This window comes from Actinia tenebrosa, unplaced genomic scaffold, assembly GCF_029948245.1.
Source record: "Actinia tenebrosa isolate PJP-AT-01 unplaced genomic scaffold, QUT_ActTen_1.0 PGA_scaffold0__85_contigs__length_37466705, whole genome shotgun sequence".
In the NCBI taxonomy this organism is placed as follows: Eukaryota; Metazoa; Cnidaria; class Anthozoa; order Actiniaria; family Actiniidae; genus Actinia; species Actinia tenebrosa.
Genome location: NW_028292569.1, coordinates 26,753,156 through 26,773,760, shown reverse-complemented (window position 1 = coordinate 26,773,760; position 20,605 = coordinate 26,753,156). Strand labels below are relative to the sequence as shown.

General features: G+C 37.5%; 2 protein-coding genes across 2 annotated transcripts in view; one reads left to right on the top strand and one right to left on the bottom strand.

The window, feature by feature from the left end:
- Window positions 1-20,605, bottom strand: part of LOC116309077 (extracellular calcium-sensing receptor) — an 87,413-nt gene that overhangs the window by 10,450 nt on the left and 56,358 nt on the right. The window lies entirely within an intron of this gene.
- LOC148913974 (ephrin type-A receptor 4-like) lies at window positions 2,935-15,516 on the top strand. The gene is made up of 17 exons (XM_089038223.1): window positions 2,935-3,007; window positions 3,186-3,885; window positions 4,611-4,763; window positions 5,496-5,846; window positions 6,290-6,501; window positions 6,834-6,915; window positions 7,410-7,509; window positions 8,304-8,344; window positions 9,924-10,064; window positions 10,282-10,361; window positions 10,495-10,668; window positions 11,259-11,357; window positions 11,736-11,855; window positions 12,246-12,395; window positions 12,753-12,797; window positions 12,984-13,138; window positions 13,800-15,516. The coding sequence occupies exons 1-17, from the start codon at window positions 2,939-2,941 to the stop codon at window positions 14,059-14,061; spliced, it is 2,934 nt and encodes a 977-aa protein (XP_088894349.1). The 5' UTR covers window positions 2,935-2,938; the 3' UTR covers window positions 14,062-15,516.

The window sequence follows — 20,605 nt, the reverse complement described above, 5'->3', positions numbered from 1 at the left end:
AGATTTTATCGATCTAGCTGTGCCGTGGCCCAAACTCGGACAATGAAGCCCATTGTTTTGTGAATATGCTTCATTTTATCTTCACAAAAAAGGGGCTTTGTGTTTTTTACCCTCAAGAGATATATGTTCCTGTTTTGACGTGACGTTGCTTTAGTACATTTAGCATACAAGCAGATAGTGACCGACAGTTTAACTTTCATGCAAATATGATAAATGTTTGGGGTTTCACTTTAATTCTCCGTAACATTTAGTTTAATAGGCTTGACAGTGTTCTGACCCGTATCTGTTAGCTAAAACTAACCAAACGAAATTCCAAGTTTGTTTGATAGCTTTTGTTTGATTTTGATAGTAACAGTGTGGAGTGAAAAATAATTTATCTCTTGTAGCCATGCTTGTTTTGGTCTACGTAGCCAAAATTATCGGGAGGAGGAAATTTTAGATAGCAAGAAGCTTGTAGTTCTTTTCCGTTACAAGAAAGAAAAAAAAAAAGCCATATAAGTTTCGGCCCATTGCAAAATGGGCTTAGTATATGCCACAGCGATCGGTCTTGGGACCTTTTTTAAAACCCAGTATAACCAGATCTGACAAAGTTTATTTTTCTTTTTTAATGTAATCATTAAGCAAATCGTTCCTCCCTACGATAATTACAAAACGGCGAGGATTAACCATCACAAAAGCCTCGCAAAATTGTTCCTCTTAAATTAGAAAGGGTATTATTTGCGCTGCAGAGATTGGTACTTGGTCCACTTTTCAAAATAATTGAATGAATAATTCTCCCAAATCTCAAATTTCATATAATAATAAAGTACAAATATTTTAATCTATGATTATTATTATTATTATTTTGCTTTCTCTTTGGTTGAAGTAGAGAGGTATTACCTCCTTGGTTCAAGAAAAAGCTCCTTTTAAGGAGAAAAAACTGAAAGAAAAAAAACTGAAAGAAAAAAAAGCTACGACTAAGGAGGAAACTTATCGGCTAAAGCTGAGAAATGTTACTGAAAAATCAAGTTCCTATAATCATTATTTCCTTGAATGGTAGCTAATCTCACATACTTTGAATACCAAAAAGTCTTGTGGAGTCGGTTATTATAGCTATTTTCCAGCAAAGATAAGACTCCCTCTCAACTTTATCAGATTATATTCCTAGTGCGAGTTATACTAAACATTCATGGTTATTACCATTTATGGACGCGAATTTGTGTGTTAGTGTGTTAAAAAAATATGCTGTGTCAATAACCAAGTAAAATGCTAACAATAAACGCATATAATTTAGCGAAGAAATAAATACAAAATTTACGTTATAAGTTCTGTTTCATTTTCATGCGTGATTGACATTTGTTTGATTCTGTTTAATTCTGCAAATATTCCTTTATCATTGCATTTTTAACATAACCTTTAATAAGTTCAATCATTCGATTACCACACGACAGATAAGCATTTCCGTATTTGTGAATTCTGTGTATGAAAACCCCCGGCTAAATTGTAATATTTATAAAGTGTTGGTCCCAGAGCGTTTAGCCGAATGACCCGATGTCATAACAGCGATGAAAAGAATAGCTTGTTTTGGAAATCAAAGTGTCTAGAACAACAGGTACGCTTTTGAGCGCGTGTACCTCCTCCTTGGATGTTTTCCTAACCTTCACATGCTGTTATGAACGTAGATATTCAATTCGTATTTTATAAAGTCGCTTTGTTCCGTCTAAAATGAACCAAGTGCCCCAATCATACAATTAGTAAGGTTATCGAGATAAAATAGCCCCCCTACCGTGAACATTTAGATAATTTGTTTTGATAAGCAATATATAACTAGTATCTTAAGTTGAAAACCAAATAATGCGGTTTTCCTTCCTTTTCCTTTCTCGGCTCTTATCTAGGGCGAATTTTTTCAAGTTCCTTCATGATTTCAATGACTTGTTTTATGTTCAAATATTTTTCATCAAACGTCATCCCTACCACAGGATAGAATGTATGATTTCAAAACATCTGTCTTCATCTTACGAAATATCTAAAAACGGCATGTTCTGTGCTTCTCGTACAATGTTTAGAAATATTGATTTTTGGGAAATTAAGCTAATTGATTGGCCTAATAAGTAAGATGATTTTTTCGCTAAAGTGGTTTTGCCTTGAGTTAAATTAAGCAAGCTGTCAATGATTTTGACACTTTACATCAATACTATATCATATGTTGACTCATGAAAACGTTTAGCCGTACTAAACCTTTCTCTCTCTCTCCTTCATAATCGCTTTTGTATATTTTCCGATCAATTTTCATTGAGTACACATGTCATTGGTGTTTATAAGTGGTTCCGAGAGCCAAAGGTGATAGTTATTTACATTTTGTTACGTATTTTTAGTGCTTTTCTTTGAAGCCATTTCGATTTGATTGAGACCGAATTAAACTTATTGAACTTCACGTGTTAGCTCGAGGGCTTGTTTATATAGAGGTGATTCGGAAGCCCTCCTGCATAGAACGAGGTTACGGTTGGAAAATAATCAAGAAACAAAGGAAAGAAATGTAAAGGGAAACTTCATCCTAACACAAGGACTCGACATTTTTTAAAATACTTATCTTAAGGATACTGGATATCCATTTAGGGAGTTTAGGGTAAAAGCGATATGACGCTTATAAGAATATGGCGCTAGAGAGGAAGACAAAATGAACTTGACATTAAAAAATAGAGACATTTGAATATTTTTAAACTACCAAATAGACCAAATAAAGACAAATAGACCCCAAAGGAGCAATTTGGGGGGAAAAGGAAGAGAAGGGATCGGAAAGAAAAAAGAAAAAAAAAAAAAAGAAAGAAAGAAAAAAGGAAAAAAATGATGCAACTATGGAATAAGACGCGTATAGTCCTTTTTTTATTCAATTAGTATTAATATCTTTATTATAATAATATAATTACTTTCCCCGTATTTTTTTTTTAAAGTTCAAATAATGAGCGTGCCTGACAAGAGCAAGTCTACATGGAAATGGACTTGGACACCAAGTGGCACCCAAACCATGGTACGTATATTGAAACCGAATGAAAACTTCAGTATCATGTCGAAGTGACATCATGTTGAAGTGAAGTGACAAAAAATAGAAATCGAAATCTGAGAAATCTGAACTGTCGTATTTCGCTATTGATTTCATTCCATTTGTATCTGTTTTTTTTTTTTTTCCTTCTCTTCTCTCTCTCCAGTGGAACTACGCTACATTACTGGACGGAAGCCAGACCAAGATATACTATTACGCATGTGACGTTTCGCCAAGCGGACAACCAAACACGTGGTTACGAAGTGACGTCATCGACGTTCAACATGCCAAGAAAATTGACATCGCAATAGACTATGCAGTTCAAAACTGCTCTGCAATTAAAAATGCCAAATACTGTAAACATAACTTCAATTTATACGCTCACCAGACATCGAATCTTTATACACCCGACAAAATTCCCGACCCTTATTTAACGAGCGGGTCTTCGTATGAAAAAATTGGAACATTGGATCCTAAGGTAATATCGGTTTCGAAGGTACAAGAGGCACAGAATTTTGAAACGCTTTCTTTCAAGATAAAACCTGGGAATAACTATGTGTATCTGGCGTTGCACTACAGAGGAGGCTGCTTCGTCGTCTATGGCTTTCATGTGCATTATTATCGATGTCCGTCGTTGGCTTTGTCTTCAAGTCTTATTCAGCTGCCGCTGACCACTTCACCTGCTAATGGTTCGGTTCAAGTGAAGGGGTCGTGTACGGAGCATGCTCAACCAATGACAAATGCTAACGATTTGTTTGGATATTGTGAAGCTGATGGAAAATGGAGCAAAGATTTGAATCGAGGGGAGTGTCTCTGCGAAGCTGGCTACGAGAAGGTGTTTATTATGTCGGGTTCCGAATGCAAAGGTATAGACAATGATAATGACAATGATAAATAAATAAATAATAAATAATGGGATTAACAGTGGATTTCACAGAGTGGCTCTTCCACTGGATTTCAATTGAAATTTAGAAGTTGATTTTTACGGTAATAACGATAACGATAATATGAAGATGGTGATGATGATATGGGGGAATGTATACTGACGAAAATAAAAAGCTGACGATAAATATGGCCGCGGCTCTTTTGGGGGCCGGGAGTGGTGGGGGTTAATCATAACATTTATGTAAAGGTTCCCGTGGGAACAAGAGACATTCAGCGGAACCCGTTCGTTGGGCAGATGCGTTTCTACAAGTCTCTTCTCTACAACCAACAATTAAAGACCATTGCCACTTACCATGATGCATTACAATTTGTTTACACTTTGAATCGTGTCACCACTGAAAAAACAATTCCAACCTTTTGAATAAACTCTTAAAAGAATGTAAAAGAATAATTATTGTGCCTTAGTGCTATGTCGGAAAGGATTTAATATGAAGTTATTATTCAATATTTTAATCTTTGAATTTCATGGACCACGGAATTCATCTATGACCGCGGTGCATCACGGTAAGTGGCAATGGGTCTTTAACAACAACTCAAAACCTTATTATTATTTCCTGCTCTGACTTTGATGTTAAAGGTAACCTGCTGTAATGGCGCAAAAGTTGATGACATTCATATACTCAAATCGTGATTTCCTTCCCCCCAGCTTGTCCTAAAGGTACATACAAGAGCACGGTCAATAACACCAGCTGTACACCGTGTCCAGGCAACAGCAAACATGTCAATGACAGGACAAGGTGTCAATGTATACCTGGTTTCTTTAGATCGGAAACGGAGGCTGTATTTTACAACTGCACACGTGAGTACATGCTCGAGTACTTTTATAGTAGTTTCCAACTATGTAACCATATTTGCATGGTGCTAGCGTTTCTCCGTCGTCAAGGCGCCTTCACAATTTTCCCGCGCTTTTTTACAGTTCCATCGCGACAAATAGGGTTTTGGTGGACGTCAATCAAAATGCTTCCATGACATTGTCGGACCAAGATTTCAAGGGTACTCGTCATGAAATGTCAAGGAAACAACTTGGTTGACGATTATGTGTGTGCTATTTAGGAGCACTATATATTTTTGATTAAACTCTCCAAAAATGGCGGCACAGCTATTCTCGTCTACGACGATGTAGAATAAGCCATTTAGGCGGGGTTTTTTATTCGGAATTTTGTTTTAGAGCACGTGTCTTGCATTTCCTTGAGTATTCTTTTTTCACCAGTAATGTCTTAATAGGTATAAGGGGAAAAATTGATTTATCTCGTTAAAAAATCCGTTTTCATGAGAATGATATGTATATTCAAAATAAGTAAAATAATTTTGAGAAATATTTTCCAGTGGCCATTGAATGGGTCTGTTTTAACGGGATAATGATAAAGAATAGCCGTATTACAGGATATTTGCCCTGTATTGTCTTTAGCTCTTAGCGTTATCTCACTAAAAACCCAGTAAGACGATAATCCTTCAAAGCGGATCAGAATGAATTTGAAGTATTAATTCTTTTAAAAATTTAATCCATATTTTTTTTCTCAACTATTTTTAGAACCGCCTTCAGCACCGCGGGATTTAGACACCATTTTCTTTAACGCCACTTTTGTGAGAATGAAATGGTCTTTGCCGTCGGACCTCGGAGGCAGGTCAGACTTGTATTACCAAGTGGAGTGCAAAAGATGTGACGACAAAGGGAACGAGTGCACAGAGGAATGTACTCCCCAGGTCAAGATTTATCTCAAGGAAATCACCAACATCTCGACTCTAGCTAACGTCAAGTACTTATCCCCCTACAGTTATTATAAGTTCAGGGTGTTTGCTAAAAATGGAGTCAGTCAAGTGGCCGAGAAGAACAAAATGGAAGCTGCTTTTTCTGAGGTCAAACTGCGGACTAACGAAACGAGTAAGTAAAAGATTTTTGAGGGACTTTTTTTTGAGTCAGGAAGGTCTAGGAATAAAAACGGGGGGAGGAGGGGTGAGGGTTCATATACTAGATGTAACGTTGTTCCCACTCGACCCACCTGGCCAGCATCGAGCTTTATAGATGATACCACAAGGAGTCACGTGATGTTTGACAGCCATCTTGGATGACAACTATGCAATATTTTCAAAATCATTAGAAAAATACATAGCCTTCACAGGCGTCAGTCATTGCTTTAAGGTAAAGGGTTGCTAATCCGCAACAACAAATAAATAATAATAATAAAATAATAAATAAATGAATAATAATAATAATAATTAAGATTTAAAAAATAAATAAATAAATAAAAAAAACGAGTCCAAACTTTTGATGAACTTTGATGAATTCACGGACTACATTTTCAACTATTTTATTTTCTTATATAGTTCCCGGGATTCCAGAGATAATTGTCGCTAAATCAGTCAGTTCGTCGTCCGTCTTCTTAAGCTGGAACGTTCAAGAAAAAAATGGCGTCATCATGTATTATCAAGTGGTATACTATCCTGTGAATCAGCCGTCTAGACTGAAAATATTGAACACAACCTCATGTAATGCTACTATTAATGGTCTGCAAGAAGGAAATGAGTATTATTTCCAGGTATAATAGATAGTAGTATACTATATGCATTACAATACAGTATAATACGTACGTACGTAATGATACATAAGATCAATAATAGTTGAAAGTAAGCACTTGTGTGTAATATATCTGGGAGCAGGGGGAGAGGGGGGAGGGAAAAACTCATTGAATCAAAGCCGAAAGCAAACAAAAAAATTTTTTTCGCAGGAGGCTTGACCTAATGATGATGATGAGCTGTAAAGCAAAAAACAAACAACAACAATAACGACAAAAGTAGTATCCTTGCATACTCTCCTTTGCTCTCATGGCTGTATCTAATTTCTGTTTTTTTTTCTTCTATCCTTGTTAAGGTTCGAGCGGGTACAAAACATGGTCTTGGTCAACCCAGTAAAACACAGCAGCTTCTTCCTCCAGGAAAGATCAATACCATGCGTGAGTAAAAGTATAAAAATATTCGCTAGGATATTAATTTCGGCAGTACGTATCTTCTTACCTTATTTATGTTTCTTGAAAATGGATGGGGAACTAAATAAATAATTAGCCGTTAATTTAAAGATGGCAAAAATGTATTAACCACGAAGATTTATCTAACATACGGCCATACAAATGGCTTACCCTCACCAAAGCCTTGAACTGGTGAGAGGACGACGCCTTAGCAGCGTAGTAGAATACCCATGCTACCCTTTCTCACCGTACCCCCCCCCCCCCCCCCCCCCCCTCTCTCTCTCTCTCTCTCTCTCTCTCTCTCTCTCCTACTTTTTTCTTTTTTTGTGAGGGATCTCGATTTCCCCAATAAAGCTATCCGGGAATTTCCCCCTCTCAGATTCTGTCTCATGTTTTTTTATTTATATATATATATATATATATATATATATATATATATATGTGTTTTATATATATATATATATTTATTCTATAACTTCTAGCTTTTTCGTGGGAGATCTTGGCTGGGATTGTAGGGGCAGCTGGTGTGTTCTTGATCCTCATTCTCATACTCGTCATCGTCTGTCTACATCGAAAACGAAGGTGAGTACACAGTACAATTGATCAGCGGCTATCGCAAGTTAGGTTTGTCATGCGCATACCCTATAGGGGTCTCCTAGTTCAAGTTGAGGGCTTTGTGTTTAAGATATAAATAGTTTTTAACAAAGGTTCGTAACAAATCTAGATCATCAGAATGCACCATGTGAAAGTCCTTGACAAGGCGTATTTGTAAATTGTAAATAAACTAGTGAAGATACAAAAATAATCGATGTCAACGGTTCTGAAAAAATTATAACATTTTTCTGGAGCTTCATTAAAAACGTACAGTACGAATGTGTCCTGCTGTGCTTGGCTGTAACGGTGCATTCTGATTGGTCGTAAGGAATCGAATAATTCCGCTTCCTATATTTCTAATTTGTCCTTTATTTCAAGGCTTTTAAGATAACCTTGCTAATCAAAAAAGGCCGAAAAATAAAAATACCTCAAAACGTTTATAAAATATTCAAACCCCGTATCTCTTCATCAGAAAAAGACCATCATTTCAAATCATCATATCACATGTTTAATCACTGATCAAAAACCCTGGCGACATTCCAATTAACCGACTCAAAACAAATTCCCTTATCTTGAGAGAACCTCTAGAACCAATATATCATTCGCCGCCTTCAATTATTTATACTAGTCGATAGACTTTTAATCGTTCTGTTAATGAATGTACAACACATTACTGTTACTGAAGTGTGCGGTCGGCAGGGACTCTTACCTATTTGAACATTTCACAGACAGTTTGTCTCCGTGAGTGTTGATTTGATGATTGCTTTGGTTTTGGTTCGCAGGAGATACATTCGAGCACGTGCGTTCAGTATGGAAAAGCTAGGTAGGTTTATAATCTGTTTCCAAGATACGTATCAAACATTGAGTGTCGTATTTCCCTGAGTCTGTTGTCTGCGAGGCAGACCCACGAGTTAGCATCGTCCCTGTATCCTTCCTCGATTTTCCAAAGTTTTTTTTTTTATTTGTCTTTTTTTTCTTTTCTTTTCTTCTTCAAAAATGTTCATGTCGAAATCGTTATAAAACGACGGCCTTTTTGCCGGTTTTCCGCACAATCCAAATATGGAAAAGATCATACCATATATGGAGTGAGCTTTTTTCTCGACTCCACCTTTAAATCTTTATTTTTATTAGCACGCGCACATGCTGGTTGAGAACTATTCAAGTGATTCATCGTGCCAAAATGAGCATCTGATCACATGGTCGGGAAAGCCATGCTTTTTTAATGAATTGCGTAGGTTTGGCATCCAGATGGCTTTCCCTTACCGCTTAGACTTCAGGGCGAAGCGAACCTTTCGGTAGGGCGTCAGTGTTCTTTAGGAAGCTATTATCCTCCTAGTAGCCATCTTTACAGTGTATGTTGGTTAACCAATTTAAACTCACTCATATTTGTTTGGCATATGTGTTAGAGTGAAGGTGGGAGGGATAGCTATTTGTGGTCATAAAACAAGGTCAGGACTCAACTGTGTCCTTATTAGAGACAGTATTCTGCCCAAAGCAAATATATTGGTTAACCATTAACTTACATGATAATACCTTATGTTTGTTAAGGCGTTCAATTGGAAAGGGATATCCATTGCGGTTAAAAATGAAGGTTAAAACAAATCTTGTTGAATAGAATGTTAACCATTGAGGACGTACGAAAGAAACCCTGGCAGTGAACACTCTTTGCTATTTCTTAATGGATTGATTGTGGGATGTGTATGGCGATTTTTTTTAAATGGGGATTCAGGGCCGTAACCAGGGGGAGCACAGGGTGCACGTGCACCCCCATAAAAGCTTAAGGTTCGCTCATCTGATCTATCTCCCCCCCCCCCCCCCCCTTTTTTTTTTTTTTTTTTTTGTTCTGCTTTTTTCTGGTTACCTTTTTTTTTGGTTCTGCAAATCATTGCCTTTGCACCTCCCTAATAAAAACCGATCAATAGTCCAATTTTATTCGATGTGCACCCTCCGTGTAAAAGTTCTGGTTACGGCTCTGGGATTGTAAATTAGTGCAATGTACCTCAAAGGATCCTGCAGGCAAAATCTCAAATAGTAACAATACACTTCAATTTTACGCCGGAGTTAATGAAAATATCATCTTGCTGGCACATACTAACGGACGTTAGTGGAAAAGGTTCGGTAGCGTCTAACCCACACCAATAACGGATGTCATGCATACCATCTCGGTTCTTGCCAGACTTTTACCCAGTCGCTTTTCCTCTCACTGATGTCACACTGTGGTTGATGGGAAGGATTTAGTGAGTTCCCGGTACATCAAGGGAACGAAGGAAAAGCCTTCGCGCGCATTAAAAAGCGTGAGTGAAGACTGGGTACGATTCTGGGTTCTTGCCATAGATGATAAATTGGAAAATCAAATATCTATTCACTATTTTATTAATAATGAAATAAATTTATTTCTCAAGGAGATGGACTGATGCAGCATGTCGATGGCCACAAGCTGTACATCGATCCTAGTAACTATGGCAACCCCATGGAGGCGCTAATGAGTGTGACAGAAGAGATTGATCGAAAGAATATAAAACTGGAGAAGCTGATTGGTGGAGGTGAGTGACTTGGCCTTGAATAAATATACCTTGGTTTTCTAGGGTAAAAAGGGCTATTAAGTCTTGTTCCACGGATGCGGACATGTTAATTTTTGTTGACGGGGGAATTCCGGGAATCCCTCGGGAATCCCTCCGCTTTGAAATGTGGACTTCACACGCCCGTATTCGTGTCCTGAATTTGCCCAGCAAAAAGCATGATCATACTGTTGTTTTTTAGGGGAATTCGCAGAAGTCTACAAAGGAACTTTCACGTGCGATGATGGCAAAACTGAAACCGTTGCTGTTAAAATCTTAAAGGTAAAATGCATGATTTTCTTAATTTTGAACTCATGGGGACGCGCAGGAAATGCAACTCTATACAATGGCAAGTATTATCCTTGAGTATAAAGACATCTATCTCGTATAAATTTGTTACGATCTTGTTTTTCAGCCAAAGTCTACTCAAAAGAACCGCGAGGACTTCATACTAGAGGCTTCAATCATGGGGCAATTCAAACATCCTAACGTGATTGCCTTGAATGGTGTCGTGACCCGCAGTCCTGACACACCTATGATGATTATTACTGAATTCATGGCCAATGGATCGTTGGACCACTTCCTCAAGGTGCGTAATTTCAGACGTTTAGTCAGTATTGGGCAAGCAGTTGAATTTGAATTTAAATCTCCAACTCCTCCTCCCCCACACTACCAATCCATTGCACCACCGGCACCTCCAACTGCAACACCACCATTTGACGGCACAAGGGTTATTAAGTGTCAGAAATAACCTGAATCTTTGAATTTCTTGGGGGTAAGGATTTAAAAAGGACTGAAAATCGCTTGTGGCTGCGAGAAGACACCGAAATAAAATATGCATGTTAGAAGCAAACAATATAAGAGTAAAATCCCCGGCAGATTTTTTTCTCAAGAGATCATATCCTAGCGGTCGCAGAGACTTGTCTTAATGCCTAGCGGTAAGAGAATGAAAAAAACATTGGTCTATATATAACATAAAACAGTGGTCCAACAGAGGGCTCCGGTTTTCCTACCTCCGCAAAAATCAATTTCTCATTCCAATTCGATCATGGAACAAGGGCCACATGCTTGCCACTGGCTATTAAGTGCTACCCTCGTAAAACAAGGACGATGTTTATTTGCTTATTAATTATTTGAATTGATTATTTGATGTTAACATTTTGGTTCCGTGTTCGTTAGAACCATGATGGCCAGCTGACGACCCTGCAGTTGCTGGGTATAGCACGAGGAGTAGCGGCTGGGATGGCGTACCTGTCTGGAATGAGCTATATTCACAGGGTAAGCAACAACTTGTTCTACTTTAGGGCCTCTATAGATTATTCAACAATATCGACAATGCCGTTAAATAGGACACATGTTTGGCATCTAGCCTAGCAACAAATCTCGATCGGCCTCACTTGGCTCACCATCATCATTATCAATATCATCAACTTAATCATGACTGTCTCCATTATCATCATTATCATCGCCTTCCACAATATTGCCCCTAAAGTCAAACTTCTAGCTTCCGCACTGATTAATTTTGCACCTCACTAAATAGACTATTCTTGCACTTGGCTGAGATTTATCGCTCAAAGATAAAGGTTATCAAGACCGGCAGAATTTTAGGATATAAAAGTTTGGCTTATTAACTATCACGTATCTGTTCTTGTACAGGACCTGGCGGCACGGAACATCTTGGTTGCAGACAACATGGCGAGCAAAGTGGCTGACTTTGGCTTATCACGTGAACTGGACGATTCTGAAGATAACCCTGATTCGGAGTATCAAACTCAGGTAATTTAATTTGTTGGATTTTTTTCGTTTTTAGATTTCCCGTTGTCCCGCGATACTTGAGTGGCAAGAGCCTCTAACCTTGTTGGTGCTAAAATTAACCACTGTTTTCATTGCTTCAGGCTTATCGAGACAACTATCGAGACATGTTAATTAGGCAATGTACGCCGTAAATCAAATAAATCGTGATTGTAGGTAAAGGGGCACGGGATCCGCTAAAAGGTACATCGGAACGATTTATTCGATTGACAGCAGTTCCGTGTCCTGACAGTTCTCTCTATCAGCGTGATCAGTGCAAACCCAATACATCGCGAGGCTTATTGATTCCAAATTTTTTCAAGGCATATTGTAGACTATTTATACATTTCTTACCAATGTCATCTTATCATAAAGGGTGGCAAGATTCCTGTTCGTTGGACGGCACCCGAAGCTATTCGGTACCGAAAGTTTTCTTCAGCGAGTGATGTTTGGAGCTTTGGTATTCTCATGTGGGAGATAATGTCATTTAGTGAACGACCATACTGGGACTGGGACAACTATCAGGTACATACTTTTAAAATTTTATTTCCCAATATAAAACCTTTTTTTATGTGTGTGTGAGAGGTTCCAGGTTAAGGTTTGTCGGACTAAATGTGCGAACCTTGAAGGCGGACCTGGACTTTTTTGGAACGATTGTTTCATAGTTACTCAAGTAAATTCCCGAGTATCTATATGTCTTATGCTCCATTTTGAATTACGACCAACACGACCAATCCCTCCGAGACACCTCCTGAATCCAACATTGTTTTTGAAAGTGGAAGAGGATATGGGACAGGAGAGATCTCGTTGTTAACTGGGTGGTCTTGTACACCATTTTTTCTCTAGCAATAAAGATAACAGAGTTTGTATTACTTTTCCTAGGTGATGGATCGCGTCGAGTCAGGATACCGTTTACCAGCACCAATGGTAAGATAGGAATCATGTCTTAGATTTTATTTTGGAGAGAGAAAGAGGAAGACGGTGGAGAAGGGTGGGGGTGGGGCGTCAGTATATTTCTACAACACGGCTTCAAGATGTAAACATGAATGATTAATAAACACAACAAACATCACTTTTTATGCGTCAAAATATTTATTTATGTATGTATTTTAGAATTGTCCAAGAGCGATTCACAATCTAATGCTGGATTGCTGGGATAAAGACAAGAACACAAGACCAAAGTTTCCTGATATCGTCCAGCGATTAGACGAAATGATTCGATCACCGGAGAAAATCAATCATGAATTCAACACCAACCACTGTTTAAGGTGAGATAACAATCAGAAAAACGACAAAAATAACAACACAACAACAACAATAACGACGAAAACGATGACAACAACAACGAACAGGAATGTAAAGCCACAAGTAACCAAGAATAAAGTCGCGAATAGACCAGTTGCGAGTTCCAAATTACCGCTGTGTTTCACAGACTCATTTACACAGGGTTTGCCTCGATTTTGCGCAGAATATTCACGTGTTCCAGTCTTGATCCGTCGCTTCAAAGTGTTTATATTGTTGAAGTTGTGCATTCTTTACTTTACTGTTGGTATTTGTGGAAATAGTCCCCTTCACAGTTCCGTTGAATAATTGTCCAAGGTGCTAAAAAAAGGTCCCTATCATTGCAAGCTAACCGTTCGTCTCAAAGGCAAAGGCACGGCTACCTTTCAATATGGCGCAGAAAACTGTGAAGGGAACTACTAAACACTGATTCGAGGCTAGCCCTGCGTAAATGAGTCTGTAATCAAGGAGCACAGCGGTAATTTGGAATTTGAAACTGGTCTCTTACTGCAAAGTTTTGACGGTCCACTGTGTACTGAGGTCTACTGAACTTACTATTTTGTACAAATTTGTGCGGATATATGGTGTGCACTCTACTGAAAACGTGCGTGTTGACTTAATCATTAACAAATAGATATTCATTTTCAGTCCTAATACGTATACGCATTTCGATGAGATGACAACAGTCAAGGAGTGGCTTGGCAGCATCAATATGGCTCGATACGCCGAGAACTTTGCTAATGCAGGCTATATGGACTTGGCTCACATCAAATGCCTTGGGGAGGACGATCTCGCCAGAATCGGAATCAAGCTGATCGGACATCGGAATAAAATTAATAAGAGCATCAAAGCTATGAACAAGCATTTTGAAAGCATGGAGTCTAGTCCTGAAATACAAACTCTATTATAGACGGAAAAGGCAAAGAAAATACTTTGGTATATACTTTCGTAATCGGATCACCGGGTGACACAGCGCCAAGCTGGATGTAATGAGTTGGGCGTATGTAGTTCACGAATGTCATGGGAAAGTAAGAGAAGGCGATGAAACGAAAGCCAGGATCTTGGAGTTGTTGAGTTGAAGATAAAGTAAAAGTCTTTTGGTTAATGTTCATAAGATTTTCATATTAGTATAGTTGAAGACAGTCGTGAGAGGAGAACACAGCTAGCCACTCTAATTTGGAAATAATAGACTTGAAGATGGTTATAGTTTTGAAATGAGGTTACTTTACAAAGAAATATTAGTACAAAGGACTGCAGCATTGGCCCTGCAATCAAAACGAGTGACTGAAAATCACTGCACGTACGTGATAAGCCATGGTCAACTATCGAATAAAACCGGCTTGACGTACTTTCTATACTTATAAAATCTACACCGAATTAAATTACTAACGAAATCTTTTTTGAACTAAAAAACTGTGTAAATAATAGTCTTCTAAGAATCCTTCGACAAAATTTCTCGTAGTCACAACTTGTCCCATTGAGAATGTTCTTGGACGTGATATCATCGAGAGACTGGAGCGAGAGAGATGTTTACAATTTGCTCGTTACTGATTCGTGAAATGAGAAATTTATTGTCGTGTTTTGTAGATTAGTCATGCTATAAAGATTAGATGGCAGGCCAAGTTTCTTAAGAAAACTAATGTTGTTGAAGTTTGCGAGCATCGCTAAGACATGCATGATCGTTGTAATTCATTTTAGATGAAAATAGAGTTATGAGCGGAAATGTAAGTTTATAGTATTCTTTTCAATTATCAGTGGTCTTACTATACTCCAGTTTGATAATTGGAGCCGGCAAACCTGGCAGAGCTTTACGAAAAATTAAAACAGCGCAATGAAGAAAAGGGTGGGGAAAATTGAGAAACTAAAGCGAGCAATAGCAGGTCAGAGAAGAGCCGGTAAAATTAATAAAATGATACGTATTAAAATATTATTAAGTATAAGTGGGCCAGATCAACGTTTGACAATTGCAGGTTTTTAATTTGAACCAAGTTGAGTGATAAAAGAGGCATTGCACCATCACTTGCCGGCGCCCATAATACAGCTTGGATCGAACTGCGCGTGGTTAGATGGGAGAACAATAAAACTCCCTTGCTCTCGGGAATTGAATTATTTCTCATGTAAAACGATTGTATTGTTCCTGCCATCTAACATGGCTGCCATCACGTGATGGATAAAAGCCTCTATACTTATCAGTGACTTCTCATCAATGTGTAGTAGTGAGACTATTGAGAATATCTCGCATCTCTTAAACAACTATGAATTGTTTGATTTTGCTCTTCCGCCACAGCATTTGGACTTGATACGTCCGGCGGAAAACATCGTTATTTTTAGTCCAATAGAACTTATATTAAAAACTTTAGGGTCCCGTCTGTTTTTATTCAAACCAACTTATTAGCATGGGGCTTATTATTTAGCATGAATGAAAAATATCTTTGCCAGGTTTTTACTATTAGGCCAAACAGTGATAAGCAACATAGCATGCTAAGTTGAGTCAGAGGCAACCCTGTCTTATCTAACTTGTTATATATAGAGAGTGGCTTTATGGCAGCCCTGTTTAAGGGAAATAACAACGAGCAAGAGACATGCTGCCGTACAATCAATCGCAAAATCACTGTCGGCTATAAAACTAAACGTAGAGCATTCAAGTTGAGACGAGTAAAAAGCAAAGGTGATTTATTTTACTTCGATAATGCAGGGAGTGGCTACTCAATTTTCCCGTGCCAGGGGTTCATGTATGAAGCTCTCGAAGGTGCGACCTTGACCGCCACGGACTTTTCAGTCTCAGCCTCTATGTTTTATGATTTTGATAGTAGAAACCGATAATGTTTTTGCAATTGAGTGTATATAAAAAAGAAATAAGACCGAGTATGTTGACTGGTCTTGTATTGCAAGTAATTATAAAATATATTTTGGAGAGCATGTGTGGAAAAAACTGTTCAGTTGTTTTTTATATTGAAATTAAAAATAGTTTGCATAAGAAAATTAAGGCTTTCTATATAGTTATAAGTCATAACGCAAGGTGACAGTAAAATGCCATTCCAAAATAGAAATCCGTCTTATAGTTTCAGTGCAGTCTTAATTGGTCTATTGTTTCTGGTTAGATATATATACCCCTTGCACCGAGTCCTGCGAGGATTTGTTCTTCCTGGGGGTAAAAATGGTTTTTTTTGTCGTAAAACATGACTATGAAAAGACGTCTCCCAGATCATAGTTAATGGAGCGGAATGGTTTGGAAACTCCATAGGACAAAGCTATTGTTTTGCGCTTGATGTTGAATCGTACCATCATGTGATACTGAGGGTGCACAATGAACCAAATCAAGTATGGCTAAAAATACTCATTTCCTTATTATTTTCACGTATGAACATTTTGAAAGTGAAAACTTTCATTCGATGACCACAAACCATGCGAATAAATATTTCCGCGCAGATACAGCTAAGTTACTAGATGATAAATAAGAAAGCATGAAAAAGGTAATTTCCTTTTCAGAATAAACAATTTGTATTAATCATATAGGATTAATAAACAAATAAATATTTTAGAACGTTTTTAGGGTTAAAAAATTCTATATTCCTGGATACTATGAACAAACGGAGCAACGTTTTCTTTTCTGTGCAGGGTCACACATACAGTCAATGACATTAATGTTGTCCATCGAAAAAAGACCTTTACACATTTACACATTAAGACATTTAGACTAAAGTGAGCCTGAAATTTAAATGTAAAATTCAACTCGTGAATCGAAAATCCAGAATGCCCCGACCATTTAGTGAGGATTTAAGATGGAGACTAAATTGTATTTCAGCGTTTGTTTTATGACAGAACGTTCGAGGAAACACGTGATATTTATTATAGTCTAAATGTGTATATGTGTAAATGTGTAAATGTCTTTTTCCGGTGGACTGTATAAAAATGGATAAAGTCGAACAAAAACCTAGAACAATAGATTTCCCAACCATTCCGCTCCATTAACTATGCCCAGATCAATAGACCCGTTTCGAATTCCAAATTACCGCTGTGTTCCTTGATTACAGACTCATTTACACAGGGTTAACCTCGCATCAGTGTTTAAATATTCACAAATAGCAACAGTAAAGTAAAGAATGCACAACTTCAACAATACAAACACTTTGAAACTCGACGGACCTTGACTGGAACACGTGAATATTCTGCACAAACTCGAGGCTTAGCCTGTGCAAATGAGTCTGTAATCAAGAAACACAGCGGTAATTTGGAATTCGAAACATGACGAGCTACACGGCTTAGTTACCGGCGTGAAGCAGCACTTTCAAAGTGCTCGTCTCAGATTTCATTTCTATTCATTGCATAGGGAATACTTGCGTAATGCATGTCATCGTACGGATTAACACAGCATGAGCACATAGCATGCCACTATCAATGGACGGCACATTACATCACTGAAACAATATTTACGTCGTTATAAGATATCATGTGACTCTACTGTGGCGCTTTATTTGAAAGGGTCACTGAGAACGTTCCGATGAACTTGTTGCCCAAGATCAAATGATTTCAGGTTTTTCTTACACATTATCACTGCCTATCTAACCCTTTTGCTGTTATTTTATGTATGTGATGTGCGTTTATTGTCTTTGTATTAGATCTGTAGGCAGCATTTATGCTTAGGTACTTGTATACCTGTATAATTTGCATGCTTACTTAGGTCACTGTCCGTGTTATGTATTAGATCGGTAGGCAGCATTTATGCTTAGGTACTTGTATACCTGTATAATTTGCATGCTTACTTAGATCACTGTCCGTGTTATGTATTAGATCTGTAGGCAGCATTTATGCTTAGGTACTCGTATACCTGTATAATTTGCATGCTTACTTAGATCACTGTGCTTTGCGATAGATGTGACTCTGTTTCTGTTTTGTACATAATACGTCTTTTCTTAGCTTGTGTTGCTGGTGTTGTTCTTTTGGGAGCGGGTTAAAGGTATATATTTTCATAAATGTTTATTTCAATCAAATTGTTTCATTGGCATTTTTAATGCTACAAGTAATAAGTGATTATATGACAAGTATATTGTTTTGGGTGTCTTATTGGGACTTTCATAGCCGAGCGACCTATTTGTGCGAGTGACTTGGTTTATAACTCTAAATAGATCGAGTGTAGGCATATTTACAGATGCTTGATGTTTTTGCCTGGCATTCGTCATCTTGACATCACGGAAATCGGATTAACTATTATCTGTAGCAACCAAGACTACATGCTGTTTACCGTAAAATGGGCTCTCCAGCTCGTTATAGGGTCTATTCCTCTAGAAAATCAATGCGGCAAAATAGGATCTTTATGAAGTTTATATATCCTTGAGTGGTGAAATATATATTTTTCAACCGCGAGATATTACATGGTGGCGCGAAAATATAAAGTTTATATATCTTTGAGTGGTGAAATATATATTTTTCAACATGAGAAGATGAGAAGATAAACTTCATATCTTCAAGCCAATGTGTAATTTTCTTTTTATCAACAAACAAAAATTGTTTCAACGAGCGTCAATAGTGAGTGAGCGGGAAGACTGTGACATTATTCACGTCTGAGCCAGTATGGAAAATATGCCACTGAGGTCCCGATTTCGTATCAAATATACGAGTGGCGTATTTTCCCGTAAAACAGTAGTGTCTATATAGTAAACTTTATTCTTTTTTTAATTTGGTGGCAGGCACATAATTATAAGTGATTGTTTGATCAATGATGGACTCCAGCCAAAGAAAAATATATCGAGCCATTCATACGATCGATAAAGTTCATTTTCACGCATTCAGCTCTCATACTCAGTGATGCTATTTGATTTCGAATTGGTCACTGACTCTGCGCACTTTGATTCCTTAGTTTGGAACTTCCTGTCTTAATTTCAGTCATTTGTGGCTTTCGCTTTGAGCTGCGCAAGGCTAGGCTAGCTTTCTAGCCAAAGCAGATCCCTGAGCATTTTTTCTCTAACGTATATAATACAAGATAATAAATCAGGATTTAGAACGAAAGGGACTCGAACACAAGTTGATTTTAAGACCACAAATAGCCAAAAAAAGTAATTATGAAATATTAAAGAATCAATATTGGATGTCGACTAGTACGTTTAGCTTCAGGTAGCCCGAGTAAACCCTGAACTTGGCTTCTCGAGCATTTCAGATTCTGTTCAAGTTGCATGCGTGGGAGCGCTTCGGTTCCTTAGTTTAACGCATGGGGAAAATATAAATGAAGTTAAAAATCAAATGGGAAGCAACTGAAAGCATCCAGGCAGCCCAAATGAATTTTGAAGGCAATTGTTCAAGCTTCCCGATCAGATCGATTACGTTTTTTTTGCCGGTTATTAATTCTGGTAAGCTGAATGTCTATTAATTGAAAGGAAGAATTGAAGTTATTCATTAAAATCCTTTCTTTTGGATATTTTTTATGTCACCTTCCACACCCCCTCCCCTACTCCCCTCAGTATCCACTCCTTCTCAGTGATTGTCTCTAGTTATTGCTTTAAAGTTGTTGTCTTAGCTCAAATTATTTGTCCAAATATTTTCTCCCTTTACCATGAGGTTCTAAGATTTGATACTTTTCAACTCCCATATGACCGCAATTTTGACTTCCCAAAGATGACTAAAATCGAGAGGGGAGGGGAGGGGGGACTATATATAGAAAAAATAGCATCCTATCTACAGTTTTATCTATAAAACTAATAAAATAAGAAAATTACGCATGAAAATACTGAAAAAACCTAATAACATTATGGATTTTAATCTTATAATAATAAATAATAATAAAAGACATATTTTTATAGAAAAGCCTTTATTTAGTTGTTTTTGCAATTCCCATTGATTAATTTAGCTTTTATTTTTCTAGTTATTGTGTATTGTTTCTGTATTCAGCGCAGATAAACATCTTGTGCTAATCTGTGCTTTATAAATGTAATTTATTATTATTATTATCATTATTATTATTATCTTATATTTCCCGACAAATTTCTACAATGTAAACTGACCTATTTATATATATATATAATAATAAAATGCTAGTTGTCTTTCAGTTCCTGTCCACTCGTGCTGAATTATTGAAACCAACCATAAAGCAAAATGAATGCGCTGACGGGAAAAAATGAGACTGACAAAGAACGCCTTTTATTAAAGGTGATTAGTATATTTTGGGCCCTTTCACTCGTATTCAATCGTCATTTCTAATGTACAGCTTGTCTTCTTGTGATATAAATGGCAGATGCTGTTTGGCCTGAATTAATTAAGAGAAAGAGAAAAACTACACTGCTGGAAACAAGAAAAAAAACGTAAAACACGAAAACAAATAGCTGAACTGCGCTGAAACGCCGAGGAATTTTACAGTGGGTGAGCAACCGATGGTCCCAAAAGTAGCAAATTACCAAATTCCAATAAAATTATCCTTAGGTAAACTAAAATAATTGCAAAAAAAAGTCTGAACTACTTTTAAT

What these genes read in the sequence shown, in the direction of transcription:
- LOC148913974 (XM_089038223.1), top strand. Translation starts at nt 2,939, where the DNA reads ATGAGCGTGCCTGACAAGAGCAAGTCTACATGGAAATGGACTTGGACA. An exon ending in ACTGCGGACTAACGAAACGA is followed by an intron (nt 5,847 to 6,289) that starts GTAAGTAAAAGA and finishes TTTCTTATATAG; the next exon opens with TTCCCGGGATTCCAGAGATA. An exon ending in GGAGAAGCTGATTGGTGGAG is followed by an intron (nt 10,065 to 10,281) that starts GTGAGTGACTTG and finishes GTTGTTTTTTAG; the next exon opens with GGGAATTCGCAGAAGTCTAC.